General features: G+C 35.3%; 1 protein-coding gene across 4 annotated transcripts in view; it reads left to right on the top strand.

The window, feature by feature from the left end:
- Window positions 1–14,783, top strand: part of LOC125649445 (uncharacterized) — a 36,674-nt gene extending 21,891 nt beyond the window's left edge. The window contains exons 2-22 of one of the 4 annotated variants that reach the window (XM_056166963.1): window positions 1,888–1,959; window positions 6,011–6,082; window positions 6,269–6,340; window positions 7,882–7,953; window positions 9,293–9,364; window positions 9,466–9,531; window positions 9,640–9,711; window positions 9,841–9,912; window positions 10,081–10,152; window positions 10,246–10,317; window positions 10,404–10,591; window positions 11,036–11,254; window positions 11,421–11,490; window positions 11,631–11,776; window positions 12,217–12,313; window positions 12,575–12,729; window positions 13,221–13,253; window positions 13,373–13,432; window positions 13,567–13,639; window positions 13,988–14,253; window positions 14,454–14,783. In XM_056166963.1, the coding sequence (XP_056022938.1) occupies window positions 1,888–1,959; window positions 6,011–6,082; window positions 6,269–6,340; window positions 7,882–7,953; window positions 9,293–9,364; window positions 9,466–9,531; window positions 9,640–9,711; window positions 9,841–9,912; window positions 10,081–10,152; window positions 10,246–10,317; window positions 10,404–10,591; window positions 11,036–11,254; window positions 11,421–11,490; window positions 11,631–11,776; window positions 12,217–12,313; window positions 12,575–12,729; window positions 13,221–13,253; window positions 13,373–13,432; window positions 13,567–13,639; window positions 13,988–14,253; window positions 14,454–14,572 (2,140 nt within the window). In that variant the 3' untranslated portion in view covers window positions 14,573–14,783. Of the gene's footprint in view, window positions 1–1,887; window positions 1,960–6,010; window positions 6,083–6,268; window positions 6,341–7,881; window positions 7,954–9,292; window positions 9,365–9,465; window positions 9,538–9,639; window positions 9,712–9,840; window positions 9,913–10,080; window positions 10,153–10,245; window positions 10,318–10,403; window positions 10,592–11,035; window positions 11,255–11,420; window positions 11,491–11,630; window positions 11,777–12,216; window positions 12,314–12,574; window positions 12,730–13,220; window positions 13,254–13,372; window positions 13,433–13,566; window positions 13,640–13,987; window positions 14,254–14,453 lie in introns of all 4 variants that reach the window. The other 3 variants (XM_056166962.1, XM_056166964.1, XM_056166965.1) reach the window with 3 other exon arrangements.
- The last annotated feature ends 1,351 nt before the right edge of the window (window positions 14,784–16,134 follow it).

The raw sequence follows: 16,134 nt of genomic DNA, 5'->3' as shown, positions 1-16,134 counted from the left end.
CAGCACTCTTCACAGTAGTACGCTGCTGGTCCACAGTCTGGGCAGTAAATAATATAAAAATCCTGTCTGTCACAAAAGCAACATTCCCGTGTTGATGGACACATTTCCTCCACTCTGGCCCTTAACATTGAAGGCTGTGTTGTCTCCCATACTTCATGTTCTTTGGGTTTTTTTTGTTGCATAACTTCTTACATCTGCTTTGAAAATAATTTTCGAAATATATTATTAAGAAGCTTGCAATATTATTATAGCATAGATAGCTTCACATTTTACCATGCTTATCAATGGTTCCTTCTTTCATATTTTTCTCATTTGACATCTTTGAACCGAGATGAACTAAAGAGAAAATCTAGAGTTTTTGGGTCGTATCGGGCTTTACTGAATATTTGATATTAAATTTAAGAGACGATAATACAAGAATACAATGGTAGGAAACCTCAACCGTGCACATTTTTGTGTGCGCCATAAATTAAAGGTGTTTATAAGGGGTGGATCTGTAGCTCTCTGATCTGTTCCAATATTAAAGAGGTTTAGCAAACTAACTTGTACACCTACTTGTAAGTGTAGCTTAGAGGTTAGTATTAATGTACATGTTTACATGACATTTCTTGTTTAGCATGTGTTACGTGTACTTGTATATTTCAAGTATAAAAACTTCTATCAGACAATCTTATTTGTTTTACGCTCCGAAATATTTTCAACAACTGAAAAAGTAAGCATTCAATAATTCCTTCTCACTACTTTCTCGTTTGTTTCCCAAAAAGAGCTCTATTATATTTATTATTCGTTGGGCGTGTTTTGAAAATAAATATCAGTCTTTTAAAAAAAATGTATAGATTTTATTTTTTAATGAAAATCATTTCTTTACATCAATATTATATTTGCTATAAATCTTCAGCTTTCAGAAAAACACACACTGCCACTGAAATAAACAGAAATAAGAAAATATAAGCTGCAAGTTCTAATACTTACGTGTACTCTGCGTGTTACATGCATATACTTGTAGAAATATGTCATCAGCAAACTTTCAACGTAATGCACATATTTCTGGGGGAATCCCCTGATATACGTACACATTGATTTGCTAAACCTATTTTCGGAGAGAGCTAAAGTTCTGCTGCTACTATTTTTTATCATTTGTGACCATTAATGCTGATTAAAGTAACTCCATTCTCACATAATTACATGTATCAGATAAAATATAAAAAGTGTATTTATTTCCATTTACTAGCGTTAAAACTAATGAATTATCCAATAGAATATATAGCTTTAACCTATGTATTTGATAATGTATTAGTTTGATAATATCACAATTTTTAAGATTTCTGGTCCGGATTTACAAAATAAATTAACAAATTGGTTTTTTTTAAATTATGGTCCCGTGGGGATTCGGGTTAGAATAGGTCCTCGGTACCCCTTCCTTGTCATAAGAGGCGACGAAATGGGGCGGTCCTTTGGATGAGATTGCAAAAACCGAGGTCCCGTGTCACAGCAGGTGTGACACGATAAAGATCCCTCCCTGCTCAAAGGCCGCAAGCTCCGAGCATAGGCCTAAATTTTGCAGCCCTTCACCGGCAACGGTGATGTCTCCATATGAGTAAAAAATTCTCGAGAGGGACGTTAAACAATATACAATCAATCGTTTATTATGTCCTATGCGATAGCAGTTTTTTGTTGTTGAAAAGATAAATATTGCCTGAAAACGTTAACGTTCTTCGGGCTTGGATGGAGTTAGAAATTCACAATGTGAGAGAAAGATTGAATGACCCGGATCCCCACGGATGAGAGAGAGAGAGAGAGAGAGAGAGAGAGAGAGAGAGAGAGAGAGAGAAAAGACGGACCATAGCATATGTAATGTTTGCAATATAAATGATTTTAACATTACAGGTTTTTAGGAAGAAACAACCTCAGTGAAATAGCAGAGGGCAAACTTCAAAATGTCACTTCTTTGGAAAAGCTGTTGGTATTTTTACTGTAGCGTTTAATTCAAAGAATATTTTACCTATTGTCTACCAGTATCATTATATGTGAATAAATGATATTAGGAAACAAGCGAACGGGCAAAAATATATCCCGTTTTTCATTGTTAGCTATTATTGGATCACTTTTAGTTTGTCGTCTGTCTCGTCTGTATGTCGGTAATTCTTTCACATTTTCATCTTCTAAGGAAACACTGGGCAAATTTCTACCAAACTTTGAACAAATCGCACCTGGATGAAGTGCATTCACGTAAGTGAAGGTCCATGTTCCTTGAAAGGGGAGAAAAATCAAATGAAGGCACAACTAGGTTTGGGCCATTTAAAATCTTCTCCAAATCCACTGTCCAGAAAAGATGAAATTTACACGTAAGCTCCTGACATAGAGTACATCCTGGGAGTAGGATGAAGTTACACTAGTGATCAAAGTTTAACGTGCAAATACATAGAGCACTATTTTAGAACCTTCTTCTTAAGAATAACAGGTGTTGAGGAATCCTCATGTTGGACGTTTATAAATCTAAGTTCAGTTATGTCGTGATCCTCTGGAGCTAGGTTGGGGCCACACTATGGGGTTAACATTATTCATGGGAACAAAGTTTGAAAAACAATCATTTTAAAATCACAACTGTAGGACCAAGGTGACTCGGGTGAGCGATAATACACAGTGTAGTCGAGGGGACATAAAAATTTGAATCTACACAACTATGTAGCAGTAGCAGGACAAATGAGACTCAGGTGAGCGATGTGGCCCATGCACCTCTTTTATAAGTAATTCATCATTGGCGAACTGTATAAAAATCTGTCAAAGGACATATCGCATGTTTAAAAAAAATATACAACTTTTAAAATATGTGCTTTGTCTTTCTTGTGGTTATAGTAATTAATTCTAATAGTTCGTTCGCCGAAATATTGCGATAATTAGCCACAATACGGACTTAAATCATTCCCCGATTTCAAAGTCTCGTTTATTAGTTAGGTAGTCACGTGGTACAGTGACGTTATATGCGACCTTCTTCGATTAACTGATAGTGTTATATGGAATTTCCCGAATGGTATATGTTTTAGCCACCAGTACATACAAATAGTGATGTAAATACCCAAATGTAGCGAGGAAAGCGAGTACGAAATCGGCAATTGCGAGTAAATAATGTTAACATGAAAGGTGAAGATAACGAACAGTGATCAATCTCATAACTCCTATAAGGAATACAAAATATATAGTTGGGCAAACACGGACCCCTGGACACACCAGAGGTGGAATCAGATGTCTAGGAGGAGTAAGCATCCCCTATATATCGCTGTCTTAACACCATTTGGTAATGCTATTTATTTAAAGATCTGCAATTGCCATTGTTTTTTCCCCTCCTTAATGGTACCTTCACACTCACAGATTTTTCTTACGAATCCTTACGTATTCCACAAATCCGTAAAAGTACACGGATTGTTACGATATAGACACTTTAAAGAGCTGTTTAAGAACGTTTTAAAGCTGTATGACCCGATGTCCATGTATTTTTTTTGTACATAATTACTTTAAAGCAGGTTAATTACTTTATAAAGTTATTAACTTTCCCTTAATTACATGCTTGAAAACATCTGCATGTAAAAGAAAACAGTGCGAATATTATTTAGAAAGTAAATATAGTGGCTACATATATAAATCATCCCATAATAGACGTCTATAGACCCACGCGCGTCAGGGGAATCCCAACATGATGTATTAACTCATACGCAACTGTCTAGTTTTAAGGCTGAAAGAGCGTAAAACAACGAATTACTAAGAGGTATTTGATATTTTTATTTCTATTAAACTTATGGTACAGTACTGTTATAACAAAATACACAGCTTTACACAGATAATACCATCGATGATCTGAAAGTTTGAACTGGTCACGTGACTGTCACTTGAAATGGCAGAGTGACGCGGTTATTTGTAAACATCGATTTAAAATCAAATTATTTGGGTTAAAACAGGTGAAATAATTTATGATATGTCGTACAGTCTCATAACTACATACGTGCGATGATTTAATAGCGTTTTTACGAGATGAAAAAAAATATTGTAATTCGGACCATACAGCTTTAAACGACAATTACTAGCATTGGTCCAGATGAAAATTCATCAATTCTCATATATTGTCGGGCCATTTACGGTTTATTACGAGTTCTTGCGATGCATTTACGGCACACATTTACGATTTGTTCCGAGTGAACACGGATAAATACGAGGAAATTACGACATTTTACGAGCTTTTTAGGGATTGTTACGAGTATATTAGGGACATTTACGATTTAGCTTAGCTTTTACGTGTAAATCACGACCTGTTAACGCGTTGATAACGTGCTGTTACGAATAGTTAGGAGTTAGTTACGTTTTTGACTAAAAAATGTTCGCAATTGGCTTTGTATCAACATTCGACAACTGACATTACTTGTAAGAGTATGTATGTATATTGTATGCAAGATGTGTAACTTCTTTGATGTCTTGATAACAACTGGAAGAAACTGTCAGATTTTACGTCTTTTATACCTTAATCGTAAAGTTTAAGTATGTACTCGTAAAGTAAAGATTCGTAAAAAAAAAAATTTACGAGTCTTTTACGGATTCTTACGAGCAGTTTACGTGTTCTTGCGACCATTTTACGATACTTAGGATTGTTACAAGTTATTTACGGGTTATTTAGGAAAATGAAATCCGTGGACAATTGTGAATTTTTATTTGACACGTCAAAAAATTTGTCCCTACTTTCACGGATCCTTACGAGTGTGTGCGAGTTGTGACGAGTTATTAACGGATACCGACGAGTGATTTACGAATGCTTGCAATTGACTACAAGTCGGAGATCCGTAAGGACTCGTAAGAAAAATCCGTGAGTGTGAAGGTGGTATAAAGATAAACAGTGCAATTATTTTTCATTTTTGGATTAGACAAATTATGATACGTTACATCGTTGACAACTAGTCCTACTGTCACGGGCGCATTTCAAAAATAAATTTAACGTGGAAATCAAAGTACTTTATTTTGATGAATTAAAGCAATTTTATCATTATTATTATTTGTGAGTTGTGATCTACAAGTCCTTAAGAAGTGAGAGCTCGGCGTTATACTGTTCATGGGGGGTGGGATGGGGGTGAAGCATTATACATGTAATTCAATTTAAAGTGAGAAAATACAATATTTTATTATTCATAATTGAAAGTTCAAATATCTTTTATCTTTAATTTTTTGGTAAATCTACCAGTTAGTTGAAACTAGGAACACAAGTTATATGTTGTTACAAGGTGAAGGCCAATTGGTGCCAGTGTGTGTTGAAGACCAGAACAAAATGCATATGCTGGAGGCCTAGCAGTGCTTAGCTTCAATATAACCCTTTTCTTGCAGTTTATCTGGGTCTCTATCCAACTGCTTTTAGAAAAAGTACATGCACAAAGGCGACTAGGGCTTTTTTTTATGGCAAAGTCCTTACGCCGACAAAAAATAATCCATGTCTATTCCCGATGTACGAAAAAGTGAGCCACTGGGAGCCGTCAGGGAAACTCAAACACTCACAACCAAACATAATTTAATTAGTCAACCGCCGTAAAATGGCTGAAATATTGCCAAAACGGCATAAAACCACAATCAATCAACCCCTCACACCTATCTTCGAAAAATTGAAGGAAAAAAATTCCTTTCTACTATCAGCTAGTACATTCTTAATCGGCACAACGCACCCTGGTGCAATGTTATTTACAATCCGTTAATGTGATAACTGGTGGTTTTTTTTAAATCGTTAAATCTAGTATGTTTGTGAAATGGCTAACAACTGTTTTCAAACCTTCTTGCTCGAGGTCGCATATGACGTCACATATAATGGCATGTAAAATATCGAAGTAAATATACGTATCGGAGGATTTGAATTTCATCGCTTTTAAACTCGAAACCTACGCAAAAAACACATTACAGCGGTTTAGGCAAGAAAAGAATTTTGCTGCAAAAATAAAGATTTTTTTTTTTTAGAAACATGCGATTTAAGTATTGATTATTTTAGGTATCTATACGACAATGAAATAAATGATATGCACCGAGACGCTCTTTGCTCTCTGCGAGTACTGACAGTGCTGTGAGTATCTTCAGTTTTTCCTCTTTCCAAGACAATGAGTCATATGATTATGTGTTTCATTTCATAGACACTACTATACTATGATAACTCCACTTTCGGAACTCAATGAAAGGCCATAAAAACGAAAAAAATTAATAATAATTTACTTTGATGTTCTTGTATCTGTTCTGTTCCAAAACCTTTCAGGTCAATGTCATACAACGAGCTGAAGACGATCAAGCGTCAGTATTTCCAGATGACAACACGGCTGATATCCATGTGAGCGTGTGCAACTTTATTAAGTCGTTTAATTTGTCAAACAGGGTTTGAGATTATCAGAAACGCAAGCTTTGAAAAGAATCCAGATATACAGCGTACATTATTTTACCGCTTTATTTGCGATACGATTATAAAATATGCCAGAATTCATTTGTCAGCGATTTTTTAATGTCTCAATTACATTCCAACGCAATGTCTTTTTTCTGTACTTGAAAAGTACTTTTAAAGAAATGCCAGAGATATTGTTGTTATACAAGCTCCCCCTCCCCTTGTCTGTGACTTTTGCATGGCTTGGCATATCTTCTAGATGTGCAAAACTGTTTTTTTTAAATTTCAATATAGGTCCTAGGACAGTAGTTAAAAGTTTTGAATATAACTTTATGACATGCAGTAAGGGTTTGGATGCTACTTTACAGTCTTTCAGACGTTCTTTACTCTTTTCGGTTCGCTCATGTTCTTAGTTTTGCGTTGACCTTTCACAACGTGATCACCATACGTTCACCGTTCATTCAACGTTCAAACTTTTGTCTTTGCATTGTCATTCAGAAATCCAAAGTGAAAAGATTGATCTTTATAACGAGGACAAAATAAAAAAGAAAAAAAAGGAACGTATGTGATAAAAGTAGAAGTTTTCATTTGCTCACCTTTCACCAAGTTGCGTTCAGCGTTCACACACCGTTCATTTTGCGTTCGTTCACCGTTCAAGTTTGAAAGTAGAACGTTTCAGGGACTGTATTTTCCATGTGAGTGACTAAGCTCATTTCAGAAGACAAGTTCAATCATGTTATAAAATAATGTAACTCGACACGAATATCACCAGTAAAGATGCTTAACATCAGACTGATTCAGAAGACAGGCCAACTCATGTAGTTCTGAGATTGATCACTGTTCGTTATTTTCACCGTTCATTATTGCAAACATCTTGTTCCTTTGTACGCTACAGTGATATATCTAAATGTCGAACTGAAGGTCAAGCAAGAGATTTAAACTTTTCATTTAAATAAGGAGCACAATTTGGGCCCAAAGGGATTCCAACAGATTCTTAGAGTGATCACCAAACACTAAGTAGATATTGTCGATGAGAAACTCAAGCGTCTCTTTATTATCAATTTCAGAATATTGCTTTAATTGTTTTCACTCCTCTCAAATTATGTTATTACTCCTACATTATATGTATGTTTGGCACTGAGGAAAGGTTTCTTCCTCACGAACCTTAGAAAAACAAGGATTCATTGAACTCAACATGAAATTCAAATCCATTTACCTGGAACAATCCATTTTTTTTTAAACAAACAATTCACCATAATTTAACTGAAAAAAGATGTTAATGCTTCTAACGACCTTGCAAGATGTGTTTACCAATGACCGTCCATCATGATAACAGTAGAATCAATGATTTAAAGTGGGAGAAAGGCCAAAAGCTGTCCATTATGTGAGAGAAAGGACTACGGCTTTACAGTGCTCGAGTAGTTCTCGAATAAACAGTTTTCTATCATTATCCTATACCTAGAGTAAAATCAGCATAAATTCCCCTTTCACAGAGATTTGAGTAAGAATGATATTGAGGTAATAGAAGACAGCGCTTTCAAGGAACTGAAAAATCTACAAAAACTGTAAGTCCTTTTATTATTATCTTTATACGTCAGTTTATTGTAAATCTAAGTCCTTTTATTAAAAAATTATCTTTAAACGTGAGTTTATGGTAAATCTAAGTCCTTTTATTATTATCTTTATACGTCAGTTTATTGTAAATCTAAGTCCTTTTATTATTATCTTAATACGTCAGAACGTTTGTGCGTTACTTTATGCCCCATTCATTTTTTTCTCCACTTATACAGAAACGTCACCAGCTGTAGGTGAAGCAATCTAATTAAAATCAGATCCTAGAATACACTCACAATTGCTATAATAGGATCTGACATAACCCCATAGGGGATCATGTCCACATGACTTTTTGCTTGGAATATTCAAAAGAACTATCAGCCAGTCATATTGCGCCATACAGACAATGATGGCTATTCAGGCGGTTCCCGGCAATTCGTAAACAAGTTGCAGTAATCTCTCTTCCACGAAGTTTCTTTCACACTATAAAATTGTATATTCTCACATAAGGAATTTTAAACTTCCGCAATAATGCCTAATCTATTCCGTCTATACAACAACAAAACGTACGAGATAAAATACACCCAAATCAAATTAATTGTGAATTGTGATTTATGTATGAATAGGGATGGAATAGGAATATTACACCAGTCGACGTAAACGGTACATTGTGACGTCACATTTAACTGTGATGTGTTTTCTTTTAAGCCAAACAATCGCAGCCGTTTTCCTTGAATTGTAAACACCGACGGTTTCAAAGCCGACGCGCTGATTGGCTGATATAAAGTTCATCTGAACATGACCCCTAATCGGGTTATGTCAGATCTACTTATGAAGAGTATACGGCGCGGATCTAAGAAGTCTGATTTTCATTAGATTGTAGGTGAAGGTCTGTCAAATTCGAGTTAGGGCTGTAGTAGTAAGCGTTCTTTATTGTCAGCGTCACCCATGATCCGGGATCTACATTTAACGCTATATCTGACAGACCCGTGACTTTCACTTGTAATGTTGGGTTGGAGAAGGAAATGTGTTAAATTTCTCAAGTTTGATCTGGTTCTGGTCCTTGGATAAACAAATCAACCCTGGGTCACCCACCACCCCACCCTCCATAATTGCCAAGTGAACGCATTAACCACTAGGCTACCTCAACGATCAGAACCATTATAACTCAATGGGACAATGGTTACATGTATATTAAAATCTGCTCACTATAAAAGTTGCGTTTTACATATTTTTGAATATTTTTTGTTGACCTTTCAGCAAATGTTTAGTTTATGTAGCTTTTTGAAATCTAAATATTACGTTAAAACATCAAATTAACGGGGTATCATTTTATTATTACTTTTGCAGTCGCTTGAACAGTAATAAAATCAAAGCGATTAGTAATACCACATTCCAGATGTTAACAGAACTGGAAAAACTGTAGGTACTTTCGATTTTAAAACAGAAAATTGCATTCCAACTATTGCACAATGACTCATGAAATTGTGTTGTTTTTCTTTTCTTTCTTTTTTTATTTACAGAGAATTACAAGATAATGACATAGAAACTATTGGAAACTTGGCTCTACGCGATCTTCGGAAGCTGCGGTTTCTGTATAAAAACTACTTAACATTAAAAAAACTGAACGTTTTGTTTTACAAAGAAATACTGTGTACATGTAATTCTTTCTGTATGATAAATTTTATCTCTTGTAGGTCATTCAGCAGAAATCGTCTAAAGACGCTTCCTGCCAGGCTCTTTGATGGATTAGATTCACTAGAAGAATTGCAAGCAATTTCAGAGCATCATGTCCCATTGAAAATAAATTTAAATTAGATAACGAAAGTAAAATGTTTATTTCAATATTTAAGTTCTGTATGTGTTGGAGACACTGAATTTTATTATATCATTTTTAGATATCTATCAAGCAATGAAATTACTGAAATCCGGTCCAGAACCTTCAACGATCTACCAAAAGTGAAATTCATGTACAGTATAGCATCATATTGATTTTAGTTTCTCCCCACTAATTTTAAATCTGTATTTAACATGCATTAAATAGAATGGCTATTTTGTAGAAACAGATTTCTTTGCAAATGTGCCTAATTTTGTTTCTTTTTGAAAATCATCATTTTATCTTCGATTTTCCCTTGTAGTGTTCTCAACAGAAACTTGGTGACCCGAGTAGAAGTGCAAGCATTCCAGTCTCTTCCTCTTCTAGACAGAGTGTACGTTGTCACACACTTTTGAGTGACACTATAGTTTATTGCATGCATGAGAAATGTATACTCCATTTTTAAAATGTATTTTACCTTTTTCAGGTATCTTGACGGAAACCAAATAGGAGAACTACAAAAAAATTGTTTCTTAAATGGAACAAGACCTACAAAATTGTATGTGATGATTAAGATTGATAATTGTCCTTTTCTTCATATATATTTTAAATTAAATGATGAAGAAACTACCATTTACATATCAGATATTTGGGTTCCAATCCACTGCGATGTGATTGTGGAATGAAGTGGTTAATGGAGTTTGTGAAAACACATCAGATCACTCTAGGATTAGAAAATAAAGAGGGAGACTCTGTAGCCACACTCTGTAATGAACCCGAGACTCTCAGAGGACGAAGTGTACACAGCCTTCCACTCACCAGTTATCATTGCGGTACAAGTGCATTGTTTTTTACCACTCGTATATTTCTTTTTACACTATTATATGTATATACTGCAGTTCTACAAACTGATAACGTCAAGTGTACGATAGTTTGTAGCTTTCCCCAATATCAAAAGAGATTGTTTTAAAATTATAAAAATAAAATGTATAAAGATACCAAAAGGCAACATTAGAAATATAGATATTTTTAATATGGCACATTTTGCTACAGTACGTACATGTAGCAACACCCCCTCCCATTTTCAAACAATATACTGTTTCTCTGGTCGTTGGAATTCCCATGAGCACTCATCGTGCTCCTTTGATAGCTGAAATGTTTTTATATTCTTGCATATCAGTAGAGCATATTCGGCTAATCATTGATAATGTTTATGGATGTTTGATTTGACAGATTTGGAGAGATATAATGTAATATACTGTTTCAAATTGATCTAGATTGTCGAATACCTGGCCAAATGTACGAAGGGACTGAGAACAAAACCTCTAAAGGCGTTGTCTGCCAGTCCTGGTCAAAACAGATACCACATCGACATGACTATGACGTCCTAGGACATAACCAATCAAACTACTGTAGGAACTACGACCGCGAAATCCCCTGGTGTTTAACTAATGATGTGGATGTGCTGTGGGACTATTGTCAGGTCCCTATTTGTGGTCTGTAAATTTAACACATGTCATTCAGTTGATACTCACCTTTTTGTATTCATATCTTTTGTATTAAATATCACGGAGTTGTGTGTACATCTACAAATGATGAAGTCCAGCCCCTTGCGTGGTACTAGTATAAATATCATCTGATTAATTACTTTTTTCCCTTCAGACAACGTGTGCTATGATTTAAAGTATTCGAGATCTTTTGATATATGCCCAGTTAAAAAATCTAATTGCAGGTAAGCGATGTATGTAATAAGCTGCTTAACTTGTTTCTCCTTTTGAAAATTCTAAACGTATGCAAATGCGTTGTGTAGTAATGATATACAAATGATTAATGCAATAACAATATACATGTGTAATTTATTTGCCTGATCAGTGAAGTAAAAGACTTCGTCAGATGCCATCTATCCAGCGTGGAGAAAACAAACAATGTATCGTGTTTTGAATCATTCATGATGGAGAGGGCTGTTGTTTCCAGTCTTGTTGAACAAAATATCATAAGGAAGGATTTAAGCTTGAAATGTAAGCGTTTAGTATCAGGTCATGGAAAAACTATTATTAGATTCAGACACCTCCCACACTGTCTGACGTGTTTCATACCCATTGTCAGACCGTTCCTGGTACACTGATTTTGACTACGGATTACTCAGTTTACCTGATCCAGATATAGCGCTCACGGCGGGTGTGACCGGTCGACAGGGAATGCTTACTCCTGCTGGGCACCTGATCCCAACACTGGTATGTTCAGGTGTCCGTGTTTGCCCAACTATCTATTTTGTATTGCCTATGGAAGTTATGAGATCGATTACTGTTTGTTATTTTCACCTTTCACAAGGGTTTTCTTCCCTGTCTTAGGTGTCTTTGTCTTTCTATATTATATATCCCAAATGACATTAAATAGTTATTAAAAAATTCACGTCACCGGTATGCTGCTGCTTAAAAAGCCAAACCATTTCTTTTAGGCTTTCCATCGCCGTGTGCCGATCAGCGATTCCTGGAGGCTGCAAAAGTAAGGACATACAGTGGGTTGATGCCTTACAATCAACACATATTCTGCTGGTAAGAAGTGCTTGTATTCGAACAAAGGTCAGCAATACGATATGTTACCAATCTTAAAAGGAGTTGCTGTTATGCCTGCATTGATCCAATACGTGTGAGGAAAGTTTCACAAACCATAATAGTTATGCTGTCTATCAATAATCTGTTTGTTTTCCTCAGAGCTAGTCACATGATTGTTTTACGTTATAATTAAAGTGAAGAAATTTGTTAATAGCCATATAGCATAATAATCGGGCTTTATGTGTTCTCATTCTTTTTTAGGTCAGTGATGCGTCTTATCAATACGGAGATAGCAAACATCACGGTTACGAACAAATCCACGTGCTATGAACGCGATAAAATGAAAATACTGAAAGCTATACAAAACAATTTTAAAAGAGGAATGTTCGATGAAAAAAAGTTTCTACTTTCTGAATGTAAGATTTAGGAAATATCTAGTTTGCTCGTAAAGATGTGAGCGCGATGAAAGCATTGTGTACTTTGTCTAATTTCATCTTAGTTTCCATTGATTTCACTATCTCTCATATTAACTTAGTACAAATTATTATTTTCTCATTTTAATTTGTTTTAGCTACAATATAATTAGAATTAGTTGTTAGATCCACTGGAGTACATAGCATTATGTATAGAAGCATCGAATTTTAATTTCATTGTTTAAGATAAAAGGCTTTGTGTTGAAAGGCCTCAATTATTTTACATTTGATGTTGAGAATGATTAAGAAATAAGCATCAAACTTCAAGGTTTATCACTGAAATAAGATTGATCCATGTATATATCACCGTCATCATCATCATCATCTCATTTGTCTTTTGTATTTGGAAAAGCAAGGACCCAATGAAATGTTTAAGGAATCGTAAACCAGTATTTATAAAACATTAACCGCTTTATAAAATTAATTTTGTACAGGTCCGTTATCAGTGACATATGACGAGGTGACAGGTAACTGTTATTATAATTTTACTTAACTATTTTAACGTTTATGGCATGGAGAAATAACTCTGTTAAATGCTTAATTAACGAGATTTATGTGGAGTCCATTCGTGTGTGTATATTTTCAGAAGAAGACGACGACATCATAAAGAACCTGGAAGAATTTATTTTAACAAACCTTCATTTCGGTAAAACAGAATCAAATTGCGAATTGTGTAAATTTTTGTAAAATTTAAAGTTCGATAATAACTATTGCAATGAAAAATTGTACTTCACATGAAGTTAACTACAGCTACTAATGTTTTGACTGCTTTTCATTCAGTCATCGGCGGAATGGCTGGTTTCCTGCTGATTATTGCGGGAGTGGTGCTACTTTTTCGCCTCCGATTTAAAAGGTACGTATCAACACCTGCACATGAACAAACAGTGATCAATCCTATAAATATTCCAAATTACCAAAAGCGCAAACGCTCTGAGCAGATTTGTAGTATAAAACTACACAAATTAACTATGCACTTAATTAAAAAAAATCTTAGGTATTTTTCAAAACTTACTTAACTTGCACACAAATTCTGCGTCGCCTACTCGATTGCAAAACAATAAAAAAAAAAACACCCCAAGTTTGATCAGGATATCACCTGAATTACAACACCACGCGTACTTAAAACACAAGTCGTGCAGTAGAACAAGTTTATATAAACAGAAAATGTTTTCACTGGATATAGTGTATCACAATTTTCCAGAAAGAAAAAAGAGAATACCCAGAAAGTATGTTACAACAACAGACAATCTCACATTTATCACGATATTGGCGATATCGATGACACCAAACCTTATGAAATGGAAAGGTGCCAAGGGGAGGAAAGTCATTCATACATTTCCCTTCAACCAACTGTTGAACCTCCAGACAGGAGGCCGTCACGACAGGATATCGGAGATACATCTAGTTCTTCGTCTGTCTGTCAAACAGGAATTACTGCATCTGCCAAACGAGATACATCAGCTGACGGTGAATGAATAATGCTAGTAAAATGGGTAGGGTAATTATTTATAGAAATGTCTGGCATATAGGGGTGAAGGTCGTTATCAAGAACATTCAAAGCAGGTGTATAGTCCTTATGAAGCTATTTACAATCATTTGAAACCACCGGTGAATAACGTGACGTGGTTCGAATTCTGTTCTAACGTCTTATCACTGGTCTTTTGCAGTATTGGACGATCATATTGAAGGTGTTTCGATGGAAAGTGACCATGCCAACATTAGACTCGAGCTAAACAAAAGTTTACTCAGGATATTTCAAAGTCAAAGACAACGCTTCACTTCGTGAGACCGGTTGATGTATCATTTTGCTCTGGGTTTGTTTTGATGATTTTGTGATTGTCATATTTTGTCTTCTTTGGGGGAAATCATACTTTGAGTAATTTAGCTTTGCAGGTACTTTGATGTAAATTGTATTAACTGATTTCCCCCAGAATCTTCTGTTGAAGATTTCTTTCTTCATTTGGTATTGTAATAAATGACAAAATTTCCAATCTCAATCACTCTTGTTTTGTTCAGATTGTTAATGAGAGCGAAAAACGAGCTACGGTGAGCAGAGTTTGGGTAACAGAAGCTGATAAGCATAAACAATAGTATGCTACAGGTGGTCGATAAGTGCCGGCAATTTATGAAATATGTGTACGTTTTCGCGTCTATAAATAATGGATAAGTAAGACATGAATATGTAAATAGAGATAGTACATCTTTATTTAACGATATTGGTACAGTACCCGCAACGTTATTCTTGACATTCCTTTCGTGTTCTATCGTGCGTGTATCCTATCGTATCGTGCGTGTATCCTATCGTATCGTACGTGTATCCTATCGTATCGTGTTTTGCGTTTATCAGGTGTATATCCCGTACTCAATGTGGTGACAGAAAACAAATGATACAGTAAGCAGAATTGCCCGTCTAATGATAAAGGTGTTTTACATTTAGGAAGTAGATCCTATCCCTTTCCTCGATTACAATACTAGTACCAAGTATATAAAGGAACTAATTACCAAATATAATCACGTATATAAGGTATATCGTAGATAAATATTTTTACGTAAGGGAAATAGAACAGTTACAGCATCAAAGCTGAGAAGTTTTTTCAACGTTTTGTGAAAACCAATCTTCAACACATCGCTAAATATTCTTGACCAATGGACAATGATAAAAAAGACGTAAATAACGTTGGTGCACAAGATCTTCTGAACGCTTCTTCTCCTATATGGCTTATCGGATAGACTTTAAACTTTGTAAAATGCTTCATTGCCATTTGTAGATGTGCATATTGGTGGGACAAGAGGATCAATTATTTTCCTTAAAGTTATAGTGAATATAAAAGGGGTTGAGGATGTAAAATAGTTTGTGAACCCTTCTCCTATATGGCTTATCTGATAGACTTGAAACTTTGTACAACGCTTCGTTGCCGTTTGTAGATGTGCATATTGTCGGGACAGGATATTGAAATTATTTTCCTAAAAGTTTTATTGGATCTAAGAGGGGTGGACGATGTTGAAATAGTTTTTGAACGCTTCTCCTCCATATCGCTTATCGGATAGATTTGAAATTCTGCACAGTACTTCAATGCCATTTGCAGATGTGCAATATTGTATGGGCAGGAGTATCCAATTGTTGTCCTTAAAGTTATAGTGGATCTGAGGAGTGGAGGGTGTAAAATAGTTTGTGAACACTTCCCCTATGTGGCTTATGGGAGTTCATAATCTCTATGTTCCTGTTCATGCTTTCTCCTCCATACCATGCAGTACATTAAGGGGAGGTTTCATTTGGAGCACTTCCAATTTGGAGAGCTGGAAATACATTTGTTTTTCATAAAAACAGTTTCTAGTTGTTATCTCATT

This window comes from Ostrea edulis, chromosome 5 (assembly GCF_947568905.1).
Source record: "Ostrea edulis chromosome 5, xbOstEdul1.1, whole genome shotgun sequence".
Lineage (NCBI taxonomy): Eukaryota > Metazoa > Mollusca > Bivalvia > Ostreida > Ostreidae > Ostrea > Ostrea edulis.
Note: the sequence above shows the minus strand (reverse complement) of the source record. Positions and strands in the feature narration are given on the sequence as shown.